General features: G+C 45.5%; 1 protein-coding gene across 2 annotated transcripts in view; it reads left to right on the top strand.

Annotated features, from left to right (window-relative positions):
* The window catches only part of LOC147624361 (uncharacterized), a 48,187-nt gene extending 26,231 nt beyond the window's left edge, over positions 1–21,956 (top strand). The window contains exon 3 of one of the 2 annotated variants that reach the window (XM_086819343.1): positions 21,388–21,956. In XM_086819343.1, coding sequence (XP_086675469.1) covers positions 21,388–21,752 — 365 coding nt within the window. In that variant the 3' untranslated portion in view covers positions 21,753–21,956. The remainder of the gene's footprint in view (positions 1–21,387) is intronic. The other variant, XM_086819344.1, reaches the window with a different exon arrangement.
* Positions 21,957–22,309: the final 353 nt, after the last annotated feature.

The raw sequence follows: 22,309 nt of genomic DNA on the forward strand, positions 1-22,309 counted from the left end.
AGAGAGAGAGAGAGAGAGATGTTGGGGTAAAGGCGTTATGCCCACCCTTATAGTGTGTACAAGCCCATAAGTTATAGTACATAGTACACTTAGTACTTTTAATGTACTAAGTGCACTATGTGTACTAGTGCAATATACATGTGTGATAGGGGAGTCACACACTCATGCTTTTCATGAGTTGACTTATCCCCACAACTCTCTCTCTCTCTCCCTTGCTTCTCTGTGTATGTCTCCTATGAATGAACTCTAAACCCTAATTGCCAGGTTTCTCCCCATCAACTGGTATCAGAGCCATATGGTCCCTCCCTCTTCTCCTTGCTGATTTCTGGTCGTATTCAGCCCCATCAACTGGTCGCCTGCTTCCATCAACTGGCTACGTGGAGAAATTAAGCGTGTGCTGTCTGGCTGCGTGTTGAACGCTGGCCAACTGGAGTAGAAGCGAAGGCTGCTGGGCATAGTCGTAAACTGGGCGCTGAATCACACGCAAGGCAGAAAAACGCAGGCACGTGATGCTGTAGCGCTGCTACTCAGCGAAGGCAAGAACCTACTATAAGGTGGCGGGCGTTGCATCACACGCAGGCGAAGGCTAGCGTGGTGTCAAGCGTGGAGGCGATCGAGTGACAAGGCGCATAACCACTTAGGCGAAACGTGAGCAAAAGCGTCGACTTCAGTCGACTTCAGGCGTGTAGAAGGCGCCAGCGCTAAGTGAAGCGAAGGACAAGCTTTAACACAAGGCGTCGAGCGAAAAGGCGGGCGTGTAGCGTCGGCTGGTGCTAAGCGAAGGCAGCGCTGGCCCTTCAGCGCTGAGCAGCAGACGCCAACGGGGCCCTTCGAGCAACATCGTAATGGCTGCTGCAGCCAGGCGCCTCCTGTAAGGCCACGCTCAGAGCATATAGCCAGCAAAGAGGTGTCTCAACAGCCTCGTGTCCTTTTCAGCAGGAGCATCAGCATCAACATCAGCAAGAAGTGCCCCGTGCCCCCTCCCCTCACCTGCACAGAGCCGAAATCGACTCCTGCAAACCTCAAATTCAGCCCGAAAATCAGAAAATCAGAGGTATTTTGCTTCAATTTTGGGAATTTCTCATCAATTCAATTAATTGAGCAGGTACAGGTGCCCAATTGCTCAATTTTTGAGCAAAATTGGCAAAATTGGGTGACATTGGTCACAATCAGGATAAATTTGCAGGAAATTGGTCAAATCAAGATCAATTTGCAGGAAATTGGTCAAATCAAGATCAATGTGCAGGAAATTGGATGTCGAAATTTGGGGCTTTTGATGTAATTGTGCAATTAAGCACTCATACATGCTGTATGATGTGAAAAATCGCACATTTGGGCAAAATCGCAGCAAATTGCAACAAATTGCAGTGCAAATCAAGGGGCTTTTGTGCCGATTGAGTTGATTTGCATGCAGGCAATCGCATTTGATGCTGTGGATAATGTGCTGATGCCTTACAAGCACTCAATGTGCCTGTAAATCAAGGGGCTTTCATGTATTTGATGTATATGTGGCCAGGGGGAAGCATCGTGAACACTCTGGATGCCTTCATGTGCGTCAATGTACCATGCATGATCAGAAATTGATCTCAAATCAAGGGGCTTTTCAAGTTTGTATGCTTGTTGAGCTTGGCAAAGCAGCAGGCAAGACATATATGCCTTGAATCCTCAGAAATCAGCTTGCAGTCAAGGGGCTTTTGCCCAATTTCTGTTCGGAACTGTTTTATGCAGTATACAGGATTGTAAAAGTCTGATTTTCACTCATTTGGACAGCCAGGAGAGCATTTATTGCTACTGTACCTGCTGGTACAGATTTGGTACAGATTTGTACATGTTTTGGCATGGCTGTACACTGTTTTGAGTGATCAAAAGGTTCAAATTCAGCTGCTGAAATTGCCGGTACAGGTTTGGTACATCATTGGTGAGCGCTTAGTACTGCTGTACAGTACTTTGGAAGGGCAAAAGAGGACATTTAAGGTGCTGTCCAAAATCTGCAGCAACCAGATTTTGGTGTTTTCATCACAAAAAGTGGGAGAAAAGTTGCATTCTTGCTTCCGCAGTGGGAGATAAAGCTTGGGAGAACATTTGTGAGCACTTTGTGTGCTTTGGGTGCAGTGTTTGCACATCTTTTGGTGCAGTGTTTGCACATTTGCAGGGAGTCAGGCATTACAGGTTGCATTTTGCTATGGCAACCACAGGTGAGAGCTCTTCATTGCTTCACATCAAGAAGCTTGAAGGCTCGCATAATTATGATATTTGGCAAACCCAGTGCTACAATGTGTTGCTCCAGAAAAAGCAGCACAAGCCTATCAAAGAAAGGGGTGTGATGCCCGCTTCTCTTACAGCTGAAGAGTGGGAAGATATGGATGAGCTGGCAAGATCTACTATCATGTTGTCTGTGTCAGACTCATTACTTTTCAGCATTCGTGAAGAGAAGACAGCTTGGGGAATGTGGCAGAGATTGCAGGACTTGTATGCCCAACAAAGTGCCTCAAGCAAAGTGTATTGGTTGAAGAAACTCATAGGTCTTCAGATGAAGGAAGGGGCTTCTATGACAGCCCATCTCAATGAGTTTAATGGTATTGTCAGCCAGGTTATCAATCAAAAGTTGGCAATGGACGATGAGTTCAAAGCCACTTTTCTGTTATGCACTTTGCCAGAGAGTTGGGACACATTTAGGACAGCCACTAGCAATTCGAATGCTATGCTGTCATATGCAGATGTTGAGGGTGCTCTTCTTCAAGAAGAGATGAACAGGAAGAACAACTCTGTTGGAAAGTCCAATGCAATGAATGCACGTGGGAGATCCCAGCAAAGGGGGAAAAGCCAAGAAAGGGGAAGGAGCAAGTCTCGCTCCAAAAAGGATTTGGAATGCCATTATTGTGGCAAAAAGGGACACATCAAAAAGCAATGCTACAAATGGAAAAATGATCAAAAGGAAAAGGGAAAAGGCAAAGACAAAGAGAAGGATGAAGCCAAAGATGTAAAGCCAAAGGGCAAAAGTGGAGTCAAGATCGAAGAAATCAATGTGTCACATGCAGGTGGCAGTGAGGATGAGGTCCTCTTTACGTCTTCACTTGATGCCCATTCACTTCTTACAGGTGGTCATGGTATGCACTCATGGATCATTGATTCAGGTGCCTCCTTTCATGTCACAGGTTGCAGAGACTTGTTTGTCAGGTACACTGCTGGCAATGAAGGAGTGGTTTATTTGGGTGATAACCATGCATGCAAAATTCTTGGCAGAGGTGATGTGAGGCTTGTATTTTCAGATGGTTCACAGCTTATGCTCCATGATGTCAGGCATGTGCCTGAGATCAAGAAGAATCTGCTTTCTACTGGACAGCTTGATGATGCTGATTATGTTACCACATTTGGTAGTGGAAAGTGGAAGATTAGTAAGGGCTCACTGGTTGTTGCCAGAGGCTCTAAAGTGGACACTCTTTATTTTATGCATGCAGGTGTTTGTCACCATGCTAATGTAAATGCAACCGAGCTGCCGGAAATTTCTATGTGGCATAGCCGGTTGGGACACATGAGTGTCAAGGGAATGGAGCAATTGTCTCGTTTGGGTTACTTGCCTTCTCTAAAGTTTTCAAGTTTTCAGTTTTGTGAGCATTGTATATATGGTAGGCAACTACAGTGCCCCCATAAGAAAGCTCTTGGACAGAAAGATGCTCAGTTAGAGCTTGTGCATACAGATGTATGTGAGATGCCTCAGCTTTCTTTGGGAGGTGCAAAATATTTTGTGTCTTTTATTGATGATGCCACACGCAAGGTGTGGGTCTATCCTCTTCGCTTGAAGAGTGATACATTCTCAGTGTTTGAGAAGTTTGTTGCTCTTGTTGAGAATCAAACTGGCAAAACACTGAAGGCTTTGCGTTCCGACAATGGTGGAGAGTATACGTCCAAACAGTTTCAGGACTTTTGTGATGCTAAAGGCATCAAGAGGGAGCTCTCTACTCCTTATGATCCTCCACAAAACGGGACAGCAGAGAGGATGAACAGGACCATACAGGAGAAGGTCCGTTCTATGTTGTCACATGCTGCATTACCTCATGGTTTTTGGGCTGAAGCTGTTATGACAGCCGTTCACCTTATAAACAGGTCACCTAACACGAGGCTTGGTGGGAAAGTGCCAGAAGAAGTATGGACAGGGAAGCCTCCGTCATACAAGCACTTGAGAGTGTTTGGTTGCGTTGCGTACGTGCACATACGCAGGGAAATGCGCACCAAACTTGATCCCAAGTCTCACAAATGCATATTCCTAGGATATGGTGACAGAGGTGAAATGGGGTATAGACTTTGGGATCCCATGAATAGAAAGATCATACGCAGCAATGATGTCATTTTTGATGAAACATGCATGTATAAGGAGCCTGCAAGGCAACAGGAGCCTGGCAGAGTCATCTTTGATGATGATGGACATCATGGACAACAACAAAGGGCTGTAAATCAGCCATTACAGCAGGAAAACCAGCCCTTAAATGGTGCTGAAAATGGTCCAAATGGACAGCCAGACATGGCAGAAGATATCCCTATGGATATACCACAGTTGGAGGATATACCGGGCATGATATTTCAGCCTTATGGCATGGAACAGGAGCCACCAATGGGTGATATGCAGGCTGGACAGCAACCTGCAAATGATGGTCATTGGGTACGGAGGTCCACAAGACCCTCCAGAGTCCCTGACAGGTTTGTTCCAGGGGTTGACTACTTGATGCTCACTGACTGTGGGGAGCCCTCATGTTATAAAGAGGCTTTACAGAGGGCAGACAAAGCTCTATGGGAGCGTGCCATGAAGTCAGAGATGGATTCTCTGCATAAAAATGGAACATGGAAGTTGGTGCCTTTGCCTGCAGGCAAGAAGGTTTTGCCATGCAAGTGGGTATACAGGCTCAAAGTTGCATCAGATGCTAAGCCAAGATACAAAGCCAGGTTAGTGGCTAAGGGCTTCAAGCAGGAATATGGTGTGGACTTTGATGAGATCTTCTCTCCAGTGGTCAAAATGACCACACTTAGAGCTGTGTTAGCTTTGGTTGCACATGATGATCTGGACTTGATTCAGATGGATGTGAAGACTGCTTTTCTTCACGGTGATCTCCATGAGGAGATATATATGCAGCAGCCAGAGGGTTATGCAGTGAGTGGAAAGGAGAAGCTTGTATGCAAGCTGAAAAAGAGTCTTTATGGGCTCAAACAGGCACCAAGAGAATGGTATCATAAATTTGATACATTCATGAAATCTCAGAAATTCAGGAGAAGTGACATAGATCACTGCTTGTACACCAAGAAAGCCTTGGATGGCAGTCTATTGATTCTCATTTTGTATGTTGATGATATGTTGATTGCCGGGAAATCTCGTAAAGAGATGGATGCTTTGAAGCAGAGGCTGCATCAAACTTTTGATATGAAGGATTTGGGTGATGCTAATCACATCTTGGGTATGCGGATACTTCGGGACAGAAATCAGCATGTGTTGTATTTGTCTCAGAAGGACTACATTGGCAAGGTCTTGCAGAGGTTCAATATGGACGGGGGGAAGAAAGCTAGTACTCCTTTGCCTCCATATGTGAAACTCAGTGCTATGGACAGCCCACAGTCGGATAGTGACAGGGCTGATATGGCCAAGATTCCGTATGCTTCAGCTTGTGGCAGTCTCATGTATGCCATGGTTGCTACTAGGCCAGACATTGCATTTGCAGTGGGAGTGGTTTCTAGATACATGGCCAACCCTGGCAAGAAGCATTGGGAAGCAGTGAAAGGTGTCATGAGATACCTGAAGGGCACACAGGATTTGTGCATTTGCTTTGGCAAACAGGATGCATTAGTGCATGGTTACACGGATTCGGATTATGCCGGTCATCCAGATAACCGGAAGTCTACTACCGGTTATGTATTTACATTCACAGGAGGTGCTGTGTCATGGATATCCAGGATGCAGAAGTGCACTGCCTTGTCTACTACAGAGGCCGAGTATATTGCAGCCACAGAGGCTTGCAAGGAGGCATTATGGCTATCTCGGTTAGTGGTTGATTTGGGTTATACAGGGGATATTCCATTGTTGCATTGTGACAGTCAGAGTGCCATCCAGTTGGCAAAGAACCCTGTCTTTCATGCAAAGACGAAGCATGTGGATGTGAAGTATCACTTCATCAGAGAGGTGATAGAGAACAAGCAAATTCAGCTTGTTAAGATTCATACGGATGACAACCCGGCTGATCTGTTGACGAAGAGTTTGCCTCCGGAGCGGTTTGCTCATTGCAGACACTTGATGGGCATTGGATGAGGCCATTTTCAGCCTTGATATGGCCTTGTATATTATCATGTACATGCTGATTTTTTTTTTCCTTTACTTAAGGGCACTTTGCCTTTAAGTGGGAGGTTGTTGGGGTAAAGGCGTTATGCCCACCCTTATAGTGTGTACAAGCCCATAAGTTATAGTACATAGTACACTTAGTACTTTTAATGTACTAAGTGCACTATGTGTACTAGTGCAATATACATGTGTGATAGGGGAGTCACACACTCATGCTTTTCATGAGTTGACTTATCCCCACAACTCTCTCTCTCTCTCCCTTGCTTCTCTGTGTATGTCTCCTATGAATGAACTCTAAACCCTAATTGCCAGGTTTCTCCCCATCAAGAGAGAGAGAGAGAGAGAGAGAGAGAGAGAGAGAAACACAAGAGAGAGAGAGATTCCTACCGGTGAGAGAGATTAATTGGTGCGACCTACTGGCCTGTGCGATTGCTGTGCGACTGCGTGTGTAATCTGCAGCATCACTCGTCATCTTTTGCCTTTCGATTCTCTTCTCTGTTCATCCCCTTCTAAGTGTGTGTGTGTGTGTGTGTGTGAGAGAGAGAGAGAGAGAGAGAGAGAGAGAGAGAGAGAGAGAGAGAGAAATGGACTCTTCGAGTGTTGGCAAGGAGAGGAGCCAACCAGCCATTACGAGTTCGCCCATCTTTTTCCTCTGTGTACTGGCTTAGAGAATCAACGCAAAACAGTAGTTTAGTTCAGCATCTCGGCTCTCTTCCAAGGTCACTCTTTCTCAGAGATTTTGAAGCACGACAGAGTGTAGTCATAAGCTTAGCAGAACTCACAGAGTACCCTTGAAGGTTTCCCTCACAACAGCCCTTCCTAGCCGGACTCGCTTCCTCGACCTGCCCTCAACCATTGAGCTACTGATTTAGGGTTTGCAGGTGCTGAATTAGGGTTTGCAGGTGCTGAATTAGGGTTTGAGAGAACAGGTTTTCTTTGCTTTTGTACATGGATTTGGATGACCCGGCTGCTGTTGTTGGTGGCATGGCTGCCAATAGCCTTAACATGGATCTTATTGAGGAGATGATTGAGAATGCTTCAGATGCCTCGGAGCAACAAAAATGTCAAAGGCTTGATGTTGATGCAAGCTACACTCCGGTGAATGTCGGAGAGAATGCAGAGGAAAGTTCTCAGGTACCTTCTCCGGAGTTTGCACGTTTGCTACAGATCACTGGTGAGCTTCTTGAAGAATATGTGAAGGCAAATAGCGTGCAAATGGCTGCAGTAGATAACGGTGGTGTGGTTGATGTATGCATGGAGACTCCTTTGTTGCTACAACAGCTAGCAGATTTTCATGATCGTGCTGCTATCTTCTTCTTTACTGGGCGTATTCTGTTGCCTCGTCTTAGAGCATGGTTGGGCCGCTTGGTGTCGCCTGAGGTACTTGAGGAGATTTATGATGGTCCGAGAGGCTTTTATGAAATACTTTTTCGCACTTCGAAAGCCCGTAGGGCAGTCTTGGAGCAGGTGCCACTCTTTTTGGATGGGCAATTGGTTCATGTGGTTCCGTGGAAGCCTATGGCAGAGTACCAAGATATGTTGCGCCAGGCTTGCCCAGTTTGGGTTGAAGTGAAACAATTTCCATCAATGTTTTGGCGTGTTTTACCAGCTCTCATGCAAGGTATCGGTGATGTCTAGGTGGTGCCTCGAATGACATCTAGAAACCGAAATCGTCTATGCATGTTGTGGGATACTGGGAGACCTAGGCCGACACATTTGCGTGTCAATATGGCTGGGCTGCAACCTTTAATGTATGAATTGAGGTGGGATACATTTGCTGGCCACTGTTTCAAATGTGGTGAGATGGGCCACTTTGTCTCCGAATGTCCTAAGAAAGAACAAGTTGTTGCTACCAAGGATATCGTTGATGGGCAGTTGCCCGTGGAAGATGAGCATGATGCTCCTTAACATGATGCCCAGCACATGGATGTACATGTGGATGTTCAGAATGAGGTTGAGCTTCCATGGGTGGAAGTACGTGGTAAAACGACATGATTTGTTGCCCCGCGGGGGGATTTCTCAGATGCTGTTTGGCGGGGACCTTTGCGTACTCGTCAGGGGCCCTTACATACATATGCTCGTCGCCCTTTGGGTTCAGGTGCCCAGCCAACAGACCAGGATTGAGAGGCCGGGAGGTCAACTTTCTCAGGGTACAGGGCTTCTTGGGGTGGATAGAGTAGAACGCTATCCTATTAGAAGTCGCCTAACAAAAGAAGCACAACAACAATTGCCTCCGTGTGGTGCATGTAGGAGACATTGTTCGTCATCTTGGGTATCTGGTGGGTGTGGATGTGGACCCCCAAGCGCTTCTTGCTTGGATTTCTGCTCGGATCTCGGATAAATTTGTGTATTGGAAAGCTCAAGGGTGGCCTATGCACGTGAGGGTTAAGGTAGCTCAGGTTATTATGCTTAGCATGATTTCCTATTTTTTGCCTTTGCTACCTTGGACGCACAAATCTCTTCTCCGTTTGGTTGCTCCCATTCGGTTTATGCTGTGGAAGAGGCAAGGAAATATTATGGGTCAAACATGGATAGCTTGGAATCACATTACGACGCCCAAAAGAATGGGTGGGGCTGCTTTACTGGATGTCCGCTTGCATATGGTGGCGCGTAGGTGGGCGCTTTTTCAGGATATGTGTTTGCAGGAGCAGCCTTGGGTATTCATGGCTCGTGACTTGATTGAGTGGGAGGGATTGTCACATGGACGGACACGTGTGCAGGCTTCATGGTGGGACATTGTGAATGCGGCTCATCCTGTCCGTATTCGCTCATCTCACATTTTATCGCATATTCTCCTTTCTTGGCATGAAGTTCTACTATTGGCTCGGTGGGATCCTGGTCATGAAAGACTACTTTTGAACTCTTTGCAGTTCGAAACATTTGTGGAGTCGCGCGTCATTGTTTGGCCAGACAAAGATGCTTCACGCATACGACTCAACCGCATGGTCAGGTTAGGCTTGGTTAGAATCCGAGATGCTGTGATACCTGGTCGTGATAGGCCATATTCGTTTCGTCGTATTCGGCAGCACTTTAGGGTTCCTCGGACATTTCAGCCACTATGGGTTGACATCATGCATGCAATTGAGCCTTTTACTCCATTGCCTCGGCCATCTGCAGATCAGCCTTGGCTTGATTGGGCACTATGTAAATCTGGTGACTTGATATCACTTTTAGCTAACCAGGTCTATCATAAGCTCGTATCAGAGAAAGATTGGGTTTCAGCCAAGGCCAATAAGGTGTGGGGATTGCACAAGTCTAAATCATGGTGGCAGAAGACTCTTATGCGTGGTTGGCAGTCTAAACTCCCTTACCAAGGTAAGGTTTTCATTTGGAGGATGTTGATGGGAGGGTTACCTACACGGGATCAGCTCAGCCGTCGTAAAATTACATTGGCCTCTTGCTTCTTCTGCGCGACATGCACTGAAACAGTTATGCATCTGTTCATGAGTTGTCGAGTGGCCCGCCAGATTTGGTCTTTTGTCTCTCGCGTTTGGGAGGCAGTAGAGAGGTCTACTGTTTCGGCTCATCAGTGGATATTTGGGATTTGTCCTCAAGTCATTACTTCGGACAGTCACCTTGTGATATTCCATTTCCTTAGATGGACAGGACTTTGGCATATTTGGACTACACGGAATGGGTTCATCTTTGATTCCTTGTCTGGAATACATGGGCACATTCTACGTATCCGCGGTTTGCTGCTTTGGCAGTTTTCTTCTCTTCTCTCAGCTCAGCTACTGGATGCAGATGTTATTTCGTTATGGTCTATGGCGGCTCGGCTGGCTCATCTTTGATGCTTTTATCTGGGATGCTTATTTGGCTAGGAGGCTTTCTTATTAGTGTACAGGTTTGCATGGTAATGATCCTTTAGAGGATCTTTTGTGGGGGTTTTTTTGGGGCCATAGGTTCTGTGTGAGCCATGTGGTTGATGTACATTTTTACATATAATATAAAACACCATTTCACGAAAAAAAGAGAGAGAAACACACTCAACAAAAGCTCTATTGCATGTGATATCAACCATACAATGAAAGGCTTCTAATATAGATAGCCATTGATCCATCCAACTTTACACATCATCATGCCATGTGGCAATCTCTATCCCACATCTTATGTGACTCTCATAAATCACATCCCACATAATATCTCATCTCACTCGTAAGATGTGTTCCCACACAAACATAAACTTACACATCAAAACCTGTTACAATTTTACATTGCACATTTCAACACCCCTCCTCAATGTAAAATTGGGTGTTCACAATCTCTCCAACCATTTTTGACCAACTTATCTCTCACTCCCAATAACTTGACATTACTAATCTCAACACTCCTTCTCAATGCAAATTGGAGTACTCAACAAGTGTGTGCGCATGTGTCTAGCCAACCTAGACACCTCAAGTCCATTATGAGCACCATTTTGCTCGAGTGGAACCACCCAAGTAATTTTTGGACAACCATCTTCTTGGGAGAAGGAACTAACCCACAAAGTGCATCGCCCATGCGTGCACAACTCAAGGCACACCACAAATACATCCATTTTGAGCATTCGTGGGCTTGGGCAAGGGACCCGCAGAAGCTGGGTGAGAAAATACAATTCTTTTTACGCATTATGCAAGGTAGGGAACCCGTCAAATCCAAAGTGGTCAAAAAAACAATTTCCACGACTTTATTTTTACAAATTGACATTTGTCCGCTATTTCAAGACATTAAAGAGAGAAAAAAATACAACTCATTTTAGTCGTAGGCGGGCAAAGAACCCTGTGTGTGAACAACCTTTCAGGGATTAAACATGCTTTCAAAGCATGTGACCAAGTCCTTAATGGTTATAGTGGATTGTGTGTGAATCAACCCTTGGGTGAAGTTGAAAATTTTAAGCTTTAAATTTTGCAACGCTGGCACCTGCAGTCTTGCACTCTGAATCCGCCACTCATCTCCAGGGAACTGTTGCACGCAGCCATGTATTGAATGCGCTGTAGCCAATGGACCCATGCTCTCTAGTTTTATATGTTGCTCGCCAGACTTTGTAGCTAGTTGGGACCCACACACGTGACCATTGTCTTCATCATGGACTCTTCTGCGTAGCATTGCCATAGCCATGGAACCTTCACAGCTGCCACGCTGTCTTCTAATCGCAGCCAGGGCCCCCAACCATGATCTCTACCATGGCTAGGTTTTTGTTGTGCTACGCTTTTGTCTCCACCAATGTAGCATGATTTCCACGGACTCTTATCTTCTCTTTTGCGCTATTGAGGTCGCCAAGCTTCAGTGCTTTTATGCAGAGCACTGCGAGCTTGCGATGCTAAGCTCTCTTTGCAGCGGTCATGCCTGCTACTCTTTGTTGCTTCTACTTCCTTTTAGCATTGCCATAGCCATGGAAACTTCATAGTTGCCATCGCTGTCTTTTAATCAACCATGATCTCTACCATGGCTAGGTTTCTGTTGTGCTACGCTTTTGTCTTAGCATCATTTCCACGGACTCTTATCTTCTCTTCTGTCTTAGCTTTTGAGGTTGCCAAGGTATTGAGGTCGCCAAGCTTCAGTGCTTTTATGCAGAGCACTGCGAGCTATGCGATGCTAAGCTCTCTTTGCAGCAGTCGCCTGCTACTCTTTGTTGCTTCTACTTCCTCTTTGCATCTTCAACTTTGCTGTTTTCCATAGCTGCTTCTCTTGCAACTTTATCTTGCATGCATCACGATGTCCAAGCTTTAATCAGCTTACTCGGCTTCTCTCTCTGTAGCTTTTCTTGGTGAACTTTGGAAAGTGCTTCCACAACTCTTACCTCTCTTCACTCCATCGTGTCCGGTACTGTTGGTGCAGCTCCTTGTTCGACAAGAACTTGGCTCTTCGCCGCTCGACGCCGAAGTCCTCTGCCCATCTAGCTCCCCTTGCTTTGACGTCTCATCTTGAGGTATCCATGACAACCATAAACATGGCCGTCGTGAGTTCTCAATTGAACTCCCGTTATGCATGCTATTGTTGTGCATGTCATCAAGGGTGCTTTCCAAGTTTCTCCCACCGAGAAACCAGAGGTGCAAATGTATGTGAAAGTTCCCATGACTTCCACCACTTTCCTTACTTTCTTGAGTAACATCCACTAGTGCATCCTCTTCTTGATGCTCGCACATAGGCTCCAAAGTGAGCCCACAAACTTACTTGTCCCCATAGCCAAGTAACCATGCACCTTCAATCTCTTTGCCCAAATGCAAAGAACCATGGGATTCACAACATGAGCATCCTCCCGCACAACACCAAATCATTGAGGTAAGAAATCACAAAAAACCAACCTTCTTTGGTGTAATCTTCTTCTTGGCAGCTTTTTTATGACGGCACTATCCTCCAATATCTCTACATTGTTGAAAATATTCATTTTCAGCTTCCATGGGCCTTCAAATCTCCGAATGCAAGTTTCTCTTCTTGTAACCCCATTGGCAGCTTCATACTCTCTCTAATGCAATATTAATGATAATGAGCGTGCTTAATTTTTTCATTATAAAAGATGCAAAATCATACAAATGAACTCTCACAAAAAACTACTATACATGGATATCCACCATAATCAAGAGCTCATCCTAGCTTTGATACCATAGAGTGAATGCGGGGGAGAGGGAGAGCTTGAGTTCCTTGCAAGCAAACACACACACACACACACACACACACAAGAGAAAGCAAGACACGAGAGATGGATGGCTGAATTTTTTTCTATCTTCTTCTCTTCTCTATAACTATATAACTAAAAGATAAGAGTACATACATAAAGGGAAACTACTATCCTGCAATAATATACAATGGTTTGTCCATAGTGTGAATCCAACTATATGAGCTGACGTTATAACTATGCTATAACTCTAGTACTCCAAAATGGTTGTCACACAGCCTGTCATCCACTGGCGACATATCAACCATAATCTCACCAACCATGCCAGTGGTATAAGTACGGAAGCTATCACCGAGGTAAGCTATCAATGTTCGCAATGCTAATTGAGCTTGATATCTCAACGCTCGTCCTACAGCTTAACTCCACACATTGCACTCCAAGTAAGCTTCCAAATCTGTGGAGCTTCTCTGTGTCCAATGCTTTCATGAAGATGTCAGCCACCTGATCCTTTGTGTTGACATATACTAGATCTACATCACTTACTAGAACCTTCTCTCTCACAAAGTGATAATGCACCTCAATGTGCTTCGTTCTAGCATGGGATACTGGCTAACTGTACGCTACGCATGTTGTCACAGTAAACGACAACTGTCTTATCCACGAGCTCACCCATATCACCAAGTAGCTTCTGAAACCAAGCTACCTCACAAGCTTCCATAGTAGCACCCCTGTACTCTGCCTTTGTACTCGACAAGGCAATTATTGGGTATTTCTTACTGCTTCAACTCACAGCAACACTCCCAAGTGAAAACATAAAACCACTGGTAGATCTCTTGTTTGCGACACTACCAGCCCATCAACATCTGTGTACCCATGTAGCTGCATCTCTGTACTAGCCTCATAGATCAGCTGTGGACTTTATGTACTTGAGAATCTGTACTTTATGTGATTTTCTAGGGACCTGCATAAAGTGACTCACGAGTCCAATAGCATAGCTCAAGTTTGGTCTAGTAATGGTCATGTAGATATAAAGCTACCCAGTATGCACCTGTAGGTAGTGGGATCCTACAAAAAAAAAGCTCACCTGTATGTGCGGAAAGCTTTGTGTTCTGCTCCAATGGCACTGAAATAGGCTTACAACTTGTCATACGATACTTAAACATGTCCAAGCCATACTGTCTCTGTAATAACAAAATGCCATGAAGTGATCTCACCAGCTCTATGTCCAAGAAATACCGTAGCTCACCCAACATCTCAAACTACTACTTCAAAAGCCTCTTGACATCATGTATGTCAACATCACTATCACCAGTGATAATCAGGTCATCCTCATAGATGACTAATAGCATGATCCCTCTATCTGTCTTTTTCACATAAAGTGAAAAATCTGCATTGGATATGTGAAATCCAATGGTAACAAGATACTTCCCGATCTTGTTTGACCATGCTTTGGGTGCCTGCTTCAAGCCATACAAGACTTTGCGTAACCTGCACACAAAATTTGGGTGTGCATCACTCTCATAACCTGGTGGCTGCATCATGTATACTTCTTCTTACAAATCACCATGCAAGAAGGCATTCTTTACATCCATCTGATCTAAAGACCAATGCTTTGTTGCAACCATAGCAATGATAGCTCTCACAGTTACCATTCTTGCAACTGGGTTGATGTCTCCTTATAGTCAATGCCATAAGTTTGCGCATAGCCCTTGGCAACCAATCTTGCCTTATACCTGTGCGCTGAACCATCAACGTTATGCTTGACCTTATACACCCACTTACATTCAATAGCCTGTCATCCACTGGCGGCATATCAACCCTAATCTCACCAACCATGCCAGTGGTATAAGTGTGGAAGCTATCACCCTGGTGAGTCATCAATGTCCGTAGCACTAGTTGAGCTCGATATCTCAACACTCCCCCTCGAGCTTAACTCCACATTGCACTCCACACCATGATCAATCCAATAGTAGGATTTTTAACATGGTATTAGAGCAACATAGATTAAGCATAAAGTATGGTGGGTTAAACCACACCAAGAACTCCATGACGAGAGAGAGAGAGAGAGAGAGAGAGAGAGAGAGAGAGAGAGAGAGAGAGAGAAGAAAGAAAGAAAGTTGTATTAACGTCTTCAAAAGGACAAAATGACCTATGAGACCAGTAGGTTACATCATATCCATGAGGTACATCATCATGGGTACAACATAGTAATAAAGAAAGATAACAAAAATCTAAATCTATAAAATCTGATCTAGGTACATGAGCAAAGAGCTCTCATATCACCGTAATACATCCCTCATGGGTGGTTGTGACATGGTGCTCAAGGTGGTAAAACTGAGCCAGTGCGAGGTGGTCCTGCGATGATGGGAGATGATGGCCTGATCCTCCTGTGGTGGCGTGGCCGTGGGCGAGGGCGAGGGCCATGGAGTCTAGGGCGTCGAGAGAGAGAGAGAGAGAGAGAGAGAGAGAGAGAGAGTCATAAGGTGTGTTTCCACACAAACATAAACTTACACATCAGAACTCGTTGCAATTTTACATTGCACATTTCAACAATCATTGTATTCCAATTGAGGTTGAAATCCATGTTCAACCATGATAAGAGTACCAGAAAAAGCTTGCTTTCTCGTATAGAAGATGTGATAACCAGAGAAAACCCCATGTCTACCAGCAAAAGCATGGTGGTTATGCTCTTGCAAACAAACTATATGTGGTTGCATAGTATTTACATAAGTCCAAAGGAGCCTCCATTTATTTGCATCACAGAGGGCTTGCACCATAGTTACCGCGGAACGGCGTTCCGCCTCCATGGAACGCCGGAACGCCTCTCCGAATCGCATGGCGTGCCCGGAACGTGGAAACGGGAGCCGGAACGGGCCAGTTGCCGGGGAGCGTGGCGGAACGCGAGTCGGAACGCCGGAACGCTAGGGCGGAACGCACGTTCCGGGCGTTCCGGAAAAAGTGACCTTTCGCTAGTCGCCGGCGGCCTTTTTTTCCCAGCGTACGGCGGTTTTTCGCTTTTTTCGCTTGCTTCGTGAATCGTTGGCTGCGCCTGCAACGTTGGCTGCTCTCCATACCACTCCACGCTGCCCCCTTCAACCTTGGCTGCCCCGGCCCCCCTTGGCTGCCCCACAGCCTACAGGCACACTCTCCATTCCACCTTCCTCTTGGCTGCCCGGGCCTGCAGGCTGCCCCACACTCTCCCTACCGAGCCTTGGCTGCCCCAGACTGCACAGTGCACACTTGTCACTCTCCCTACCTCCTCTTGGCCCCTTCTTTTGCTCGGGTGGCACTCGTGACTCGAGTCTTGAGCACTCAGCAGGTAAGATTTAAAATTTACGCAATGAACATTGGATTTTGGAGATTCTAGTTTGCTGCGTTTTTTTCCACTTTGTGGACACTTTACTTATGTCTCATGCAAGGGCATTTTGCATGTTTTTTTAATTTTCAGCCATTTATCAATTTCAATGGCACCTCCTCGTGGCATAGATGCAGAAAACAGATCCCCTTGGTGGAATGAGGTGGATCTTGTGTCCAGATATGATAGTGCAAGAGGAGGAGGGTCACGCAAGTGGAAGTGCCACTTTTGTGGATCCATTAAGACTGGAGGCACGGATCGTGTGCGAGCCCATTTGTTGGGGGTTAGAGGCAAAGGCATTTCTGTTTGCCCTACAGTGTCAGGAGCAGATATCATACGATTGCAGGCACTTGCAGATAGACTTGATGCAGCAGGGAGTGAGGTACATCATCATTAGCCACACCTGCAGGCGTGGCATCTTCAGCGAGTGCATCTACTCCATTATTTGGGGCTGCTCCACAGCCATCCGCACATGGAACAAATGCTTCCCAGACCCAGGCTTCACGAGGTCCAGTGCAGGCTAGTCTTGTGGCATCATGGCACCCTGGGAGGAGGGCACAAGTAGATGCATCAGTGGCACGGTTTTTTTATGCTGCAGATGTTCCTTTGGTAAAGGCCCGCAACCCATACTTTGCAGATATGGTGAAGGAGATTGCTTCTTTCGGACTTGGCTATGCTCCACCTTCATCCGAGGCATTGCGCACTACACTTCTAGCCACAGAGAGGACGGCCATAGAGGATGCCTTGGGACCCATTCAGGATGTATGGCGTAGATGTGGCGTCACTATCATGGGTGATGGTTGGAGTGACACCAGGAGCCGCTCCATTCAGGGTATCCTTGCCTACTCCAGAGGATGTAGCTTTTTTATTAAAGCTATTGACAATTCAGAGGCGGGCAAAACTGCAGAGAGATTGGCAAATATTTGGAGTGAAGCCATTGAGTACGTGGGTCCCAATAATGTCATCCAGTTTGTTTCTGATGGAGAGAACTCAAACAGGGCAGCAGGGAGGATCATTGAGGATAGGTACCCACATATTTGCTTCACTCCTTGCATGTCACATGGGCTCAACAATCTCCTCAAAGATATTGGTAAGATGCAGTGGGTGGAGCCTTCTATTGAAATGGGCAATCACATTGTTTCATTTATCACTCGCCACCACTACATTTTGGCTGTATATCGACAGAGATCCCCAAAGGATCTCTTAAAGTATTCAGATACACGCTTTGCATATAATTTCTTTATGCTAAAGCGTCTTTTTGAAGAGAAGAATCATTTGAGGCAGCTTGTAGTTTGTGAGGAGTGGGATGCATGGCGAGAGCGTACCTCAGTGGGCAGGTATTCGATGCAGGTCCATTGTGCTTGATGACACTTTTTGGGACACTGTTGAGGTATTGTTGCAGGTTGTGCGGCCAATCATTCTTATGTTGAGGCTTCTTGATGGAGATGAGCCTTGCATTGGCAAGGTGTATGAGGGGATGGACAGGATGATTGAGAGAATCCTATCTCTACAGACTTTGGATGGGGGTAGGAGACAGGAGCTATCTCGTCTTGCGACAAGCAGGTGGACAGAGTATCACTCTGCATTAGAGGCTGCTGCATTTGTGGTGGATCCAGAATTTCAAGGCAAAGGACAAGAGACAGATGCAGAGGCTGTGCAGGGTTGGGAGGATATCTTGAGGAAGCTTGTACCCAGTGCAGATGATAGGAGGAGGGTTCGTGAAGACCTTTCCTTCTATCGACAAAAGAGAGGCCTCTTCGCTTTGCAGGATGCACAGAATGATAGGTTCAAGATATCCAGTGCACGGTGGTGGGAGGATTATGGGGCAGATACACCATTGCTGCAAAGATTGGCCATTCGAGTGCTTAGCCAAGGTGCTAGCTCCTCGCCATGTGAGCGCTTATGGAGCAGTTTTGGAAACATTGCAAGCAAGAAGAGGAACAGGCTTGGTGTCCAGAAGGCAAATGACCTTGTATTTGTTAATGCAAACTTGCGTTTGCTTAACAAGTTCAGGGCTGAGTGTACTCCAGAGCCATTTATTGGATTTTGCCTTGATCTTGATGACAATGATGGTGAGGATCAGCCAGAGGGAGAGGATGATGTGGAGCAGCATGAGGATGAGCAGACTGAGGGACAGCCTGGACAGGAGGATGAGATCCCACTTGCTGATGACTAGTCTTTGACTCACCAGTTACCTTGGCCCTTGAGGCTAGTTTTGTACTTGTCATGCGATGTACTTTCTTTTTCAGTTTCTATATATCCAGATTCCACATGCGATGTACTTTCTTTTCAGTTTCTATTTGGAGTCTGGACTCTTCAAATTTTTAATGTTTAAGACTTTAAAGTTTAATCTTGGATATTTTAAATGTTTTGTCATTTTAGTCCTAAATGCCGACATGTCATATGACGTGGCGTTCCGCGACGTTCCCGATCCGCTCCCGTTCCCGTTCCTGCTCCTGTTCCAGCATCCGACGTTCCCGGAACGTTCCCGTTCCGTGGTAACTATGGCTTGCACATCATATGTAAAGCATTTGATTGGTATATACATATTTACAGCATGTGAAAGCAAAACAAGCTACCCTTCAACTTGCATGGCTGCTTGGCTCCCTGTATCACTATGCAATGTATAATGTGGAATATCATCATGAGTATTACTCGCATGTAAATAAGTGTCAGGGCTAGCAAATACATTAGGGTTACTCGCTGTGTGCAAAGAGGGGGTTACCCCCACACAACTGCAGCCCACGTTGTGCCCACACCTGTAATATTACTTGTGATATCAAGCACCTCAGAAGTTTGCCTCGCTGTAGAGGTTCCGTCTGCCCAATTACAAGATATTACAGGTCTTTGTCTAAGAGGGGAATTTTTCTTAGGTGTCTTCCATGCATTTGGCTCTTGTTTTTCCTTTTCTTTCCCTTAAACAACAAGAGGGTTTTCCGTGCCAATTTTTGCTTTTTACTTATCTAGGGGCTTGCACCACATTTTTCCCCTTTCGGTGCTACATGGGTACAACAGGAACAACTTCTTGAGGTGGCATTGCTGGAAGTTGGAACTGGTGGCTACCGGAGTACCAATGGACATTCTCATGCCATGTGTCCAAAATTTTTGCATGTGAAACAAGAGCCAGTAAAATTTCCCATTTGAGCTTGAAGAAAGCTTCTTGTATTGGAAGTCCTAGCAGTTCAACATCCAAGGCCACTTGAGAAGGAGTTGGTTTATCGGTATCCCAAAGGATGCAAAATCAATTGACACTCCCAGAAGACTTGGGAGAGCAAACCACTTGGCCAAGTGACTCCGCCAAAATAGTCAGGAAGCTCCACAACTTCCACCCACATAGGGCATCTGTGTGTGATGAAACTCTGATAATCCTTCGTAGGCGACCATGGGTACACATGCACCATTTGCTGCGCAAAAAAAAGATAGGACTTTTCCAAAATAGTTTGTTTATGCTGCGGATCAGTAAGTAGAACCTCATAGAAGCCAGAGCAGCAAAGTAGCAGTCCTCAACAAAGCATGGCTTTAAGCCACTGCCCAACATCAGCTGTTGCAGGCATCTTCAGAGGAAAAAAGGGATCATAGCTCTTTGCAAAAGTTTCATCATAGGGTCTAGTAATACTTGGCCAGGAACCCGCAATCGAAACTCAGGGACAGGCTCATCCCATGCTTTCTTGATCTCAACAAAACCTTCTTCAAGAGTGTCAGAGAAATGTTGGAGATCGGGGTTGGTGCAACGAGAGAACTGCATCTCAGCTCGCTGGGAGTCTCCTCCTATGTTTCTTCTCTTAGGCTCAATAGAGGGATCTCTGCGTCTGTAAACCTCAGTAGGTGAAGCCATTTCTGCAGAACTGACACGCACACACATTTTTCACACGCGTGTGCACATTTTTCAGACACATACACACACACAAGCGCGCAAGGGACTGCTGGGTGGTGAGCACAGACAGAGCAAGACCTGCTAAGAACCGTGAGCAGCACACACACATGGATCATAGCGTCACATTGCGAGCCATCATCAAGGAGGCTAGGTTGAACAAATGACAAGTTTATAGTTTCTTTCTTGACTTTGCAAAGCATTTGATATTGTCCTATGGCATAGAGAGGATGGGATCTGTAGACTTTGCTCCATTTTAGAGGTGGAGAGGGAGAAAAACTACCTTTTCAGATGCCCTGTTTACTATGACATATGAGGAGTGTTGTCTCGAGAGATTGTTTTGGCATGTTGTCCTGAGTTATTGACTGGACCAAAATTGTCTCGGACTATACCTGGTGGAGCTGCACTAACATAGAGACTGCCTTCATAGGGAGGATGAGACCAAGTCTGTCACTTATCAGTAGTTTCTTTCAATCGACATCAAATGAAGTCACTTACATTCTCAGGAATCATCTATTTAAGTAAATGATTAAGCTCATCAATGGTATTCCAAGAGGGGGCATCAGGATCCAAATCAGGCCTTTGTCTGGCTCAAGGCCAACACTTGATGACGAATTATGATATTGGGAACCATGGTTGGGGTGAGGAGTCTAGCATGGTGTTGGTCTAGCCTTGGGCTTGGGGGTGCTCTGAGCTATGGCCATGGTTGGATGTTGAATCAACCAGCCTCTCCGAGAAGTTCCAATGAACTAACAGTTGTTTGGATTTTGCAAGGAAAAGTTGGTTGAGAGATCCTTCTTAAGCAAACTAGGTACAGGTCACAAACCCTTACCCCTTATGTGTGAGTATCAGGCTGGATCTACTATCTATGTTGGTGTAAATTTGTTGTGGGTGGTTTGTTTCATTGTTGGTAGGTTTCAGCATGTTCTTTGTTTGTCCATCCAAGGGAAGATGTAAAGAAAACACAATGTGCCAAGCTCAAAGCTTCTAGGGTGATGGGAGAGGAAAGAAATTAAAAAAAGGGGGGAGGGGGTTTGGACAAATAGCAGGGGAACCTTACACAGTCAGGGGTTCTGTTGAGGGCCCAGAAGAGCTAGACCAGCAAGAGCCAATGAGGGAGCAGGTGCAAGTGCGAGTGAAAATTTAGAGGACATTGTGATATGAATTGTTGCAGACAGTAACCTGAACTTGTGAGGCTACGGTGGACATTTTGGAGTTTTTCCATTCATAATTTTTGGTCTTTGCAGACTCGGGACTTACTTTTGAGAGAACAAAAGTTGCTACGGGAAGACGAGGCACAGTGATCATCAAGTATATGGCTACTTTCTCTTGTTTGCATGAGGCAGAACATCTCCACAAACATTTCATATCAAGCAGTCGTGGTCGGGACGATTGGTTACATCTGGGGCCAGCTAAGAAAGAGTCAAATGCAGGTGGTGGTCCAGATTTAGTGGAAGAGGGTGGTGAGAAGAAGAGAGTGCTATATGGTTACCTTGCACTTGCCCATGATCTGGATAAAGTGGATCTGGATTTTCAGCGACGTTGTGTGATCAGAAGCAGGAAAGAAATTGAAGCAATTGCAGGGGACACTCTTACAAGTAACAAGTCTTGAGATTGAGAAAGGCATCTCACGGTCTTTCTAAGGCATTTAGTTTGAATCTTTGTAACACGCCAGTTGTGTAGTGCTGGATAGATAAGAGCCCACCTTGAGTTCAGAGTATTGGTTGCTGTTCTGGACCAATAACTTTGAAGCCTTTTGTTTCATGGGTTCTTTTGTGTTGAATTATCGAAAGTAAGTTTCACATTTTGTGTCAAACTTTTGGCCGTTCTAGTAAGTTTCATATTTTGTGTTAACTTGTGAACGTTCTTTAATTAATGGCAGCCCATTCAAGTCTCAAAATGAAATTTGTATGTTGAGTCGTTCTTCTTACCTGGTAACTGCGTGTGCTACTCGGTTGCACTTTCCACAAGGCCATGAGATTTTTGGAATTCACAATAACAAATATATGCAGGGAGAAATGGCTGGAATTTGTATGCTGTGTGTGTGTGTGTGTGTCTGAGGTCCCTCCCAGAAAATAGTTTGTATGCTCTGTCTGTGTGTGTGTGAGGTCCTTTCCAGAAAAAAACCAGGTGACACAAGTCAATGGGCAGCAGTCAGGGCTTTGATTT

The sequence above is a fragment of the Cibotium barometz genome, chromosome 25 (assembly GCF_041138505.1).
Source record: "Cibotium barometz isolate CiBa-2024 chromosome 25, ASM4113850v1, whole genome shotgun sequence".
Taxonomy (NCBI): domain Eukaryota; kingdom Viridiplantae; phylum Streptophyta; class Polypodiopsida; order Cyatheales; family Cibotiaceae; genus Cibotium; species Cibotium barometz.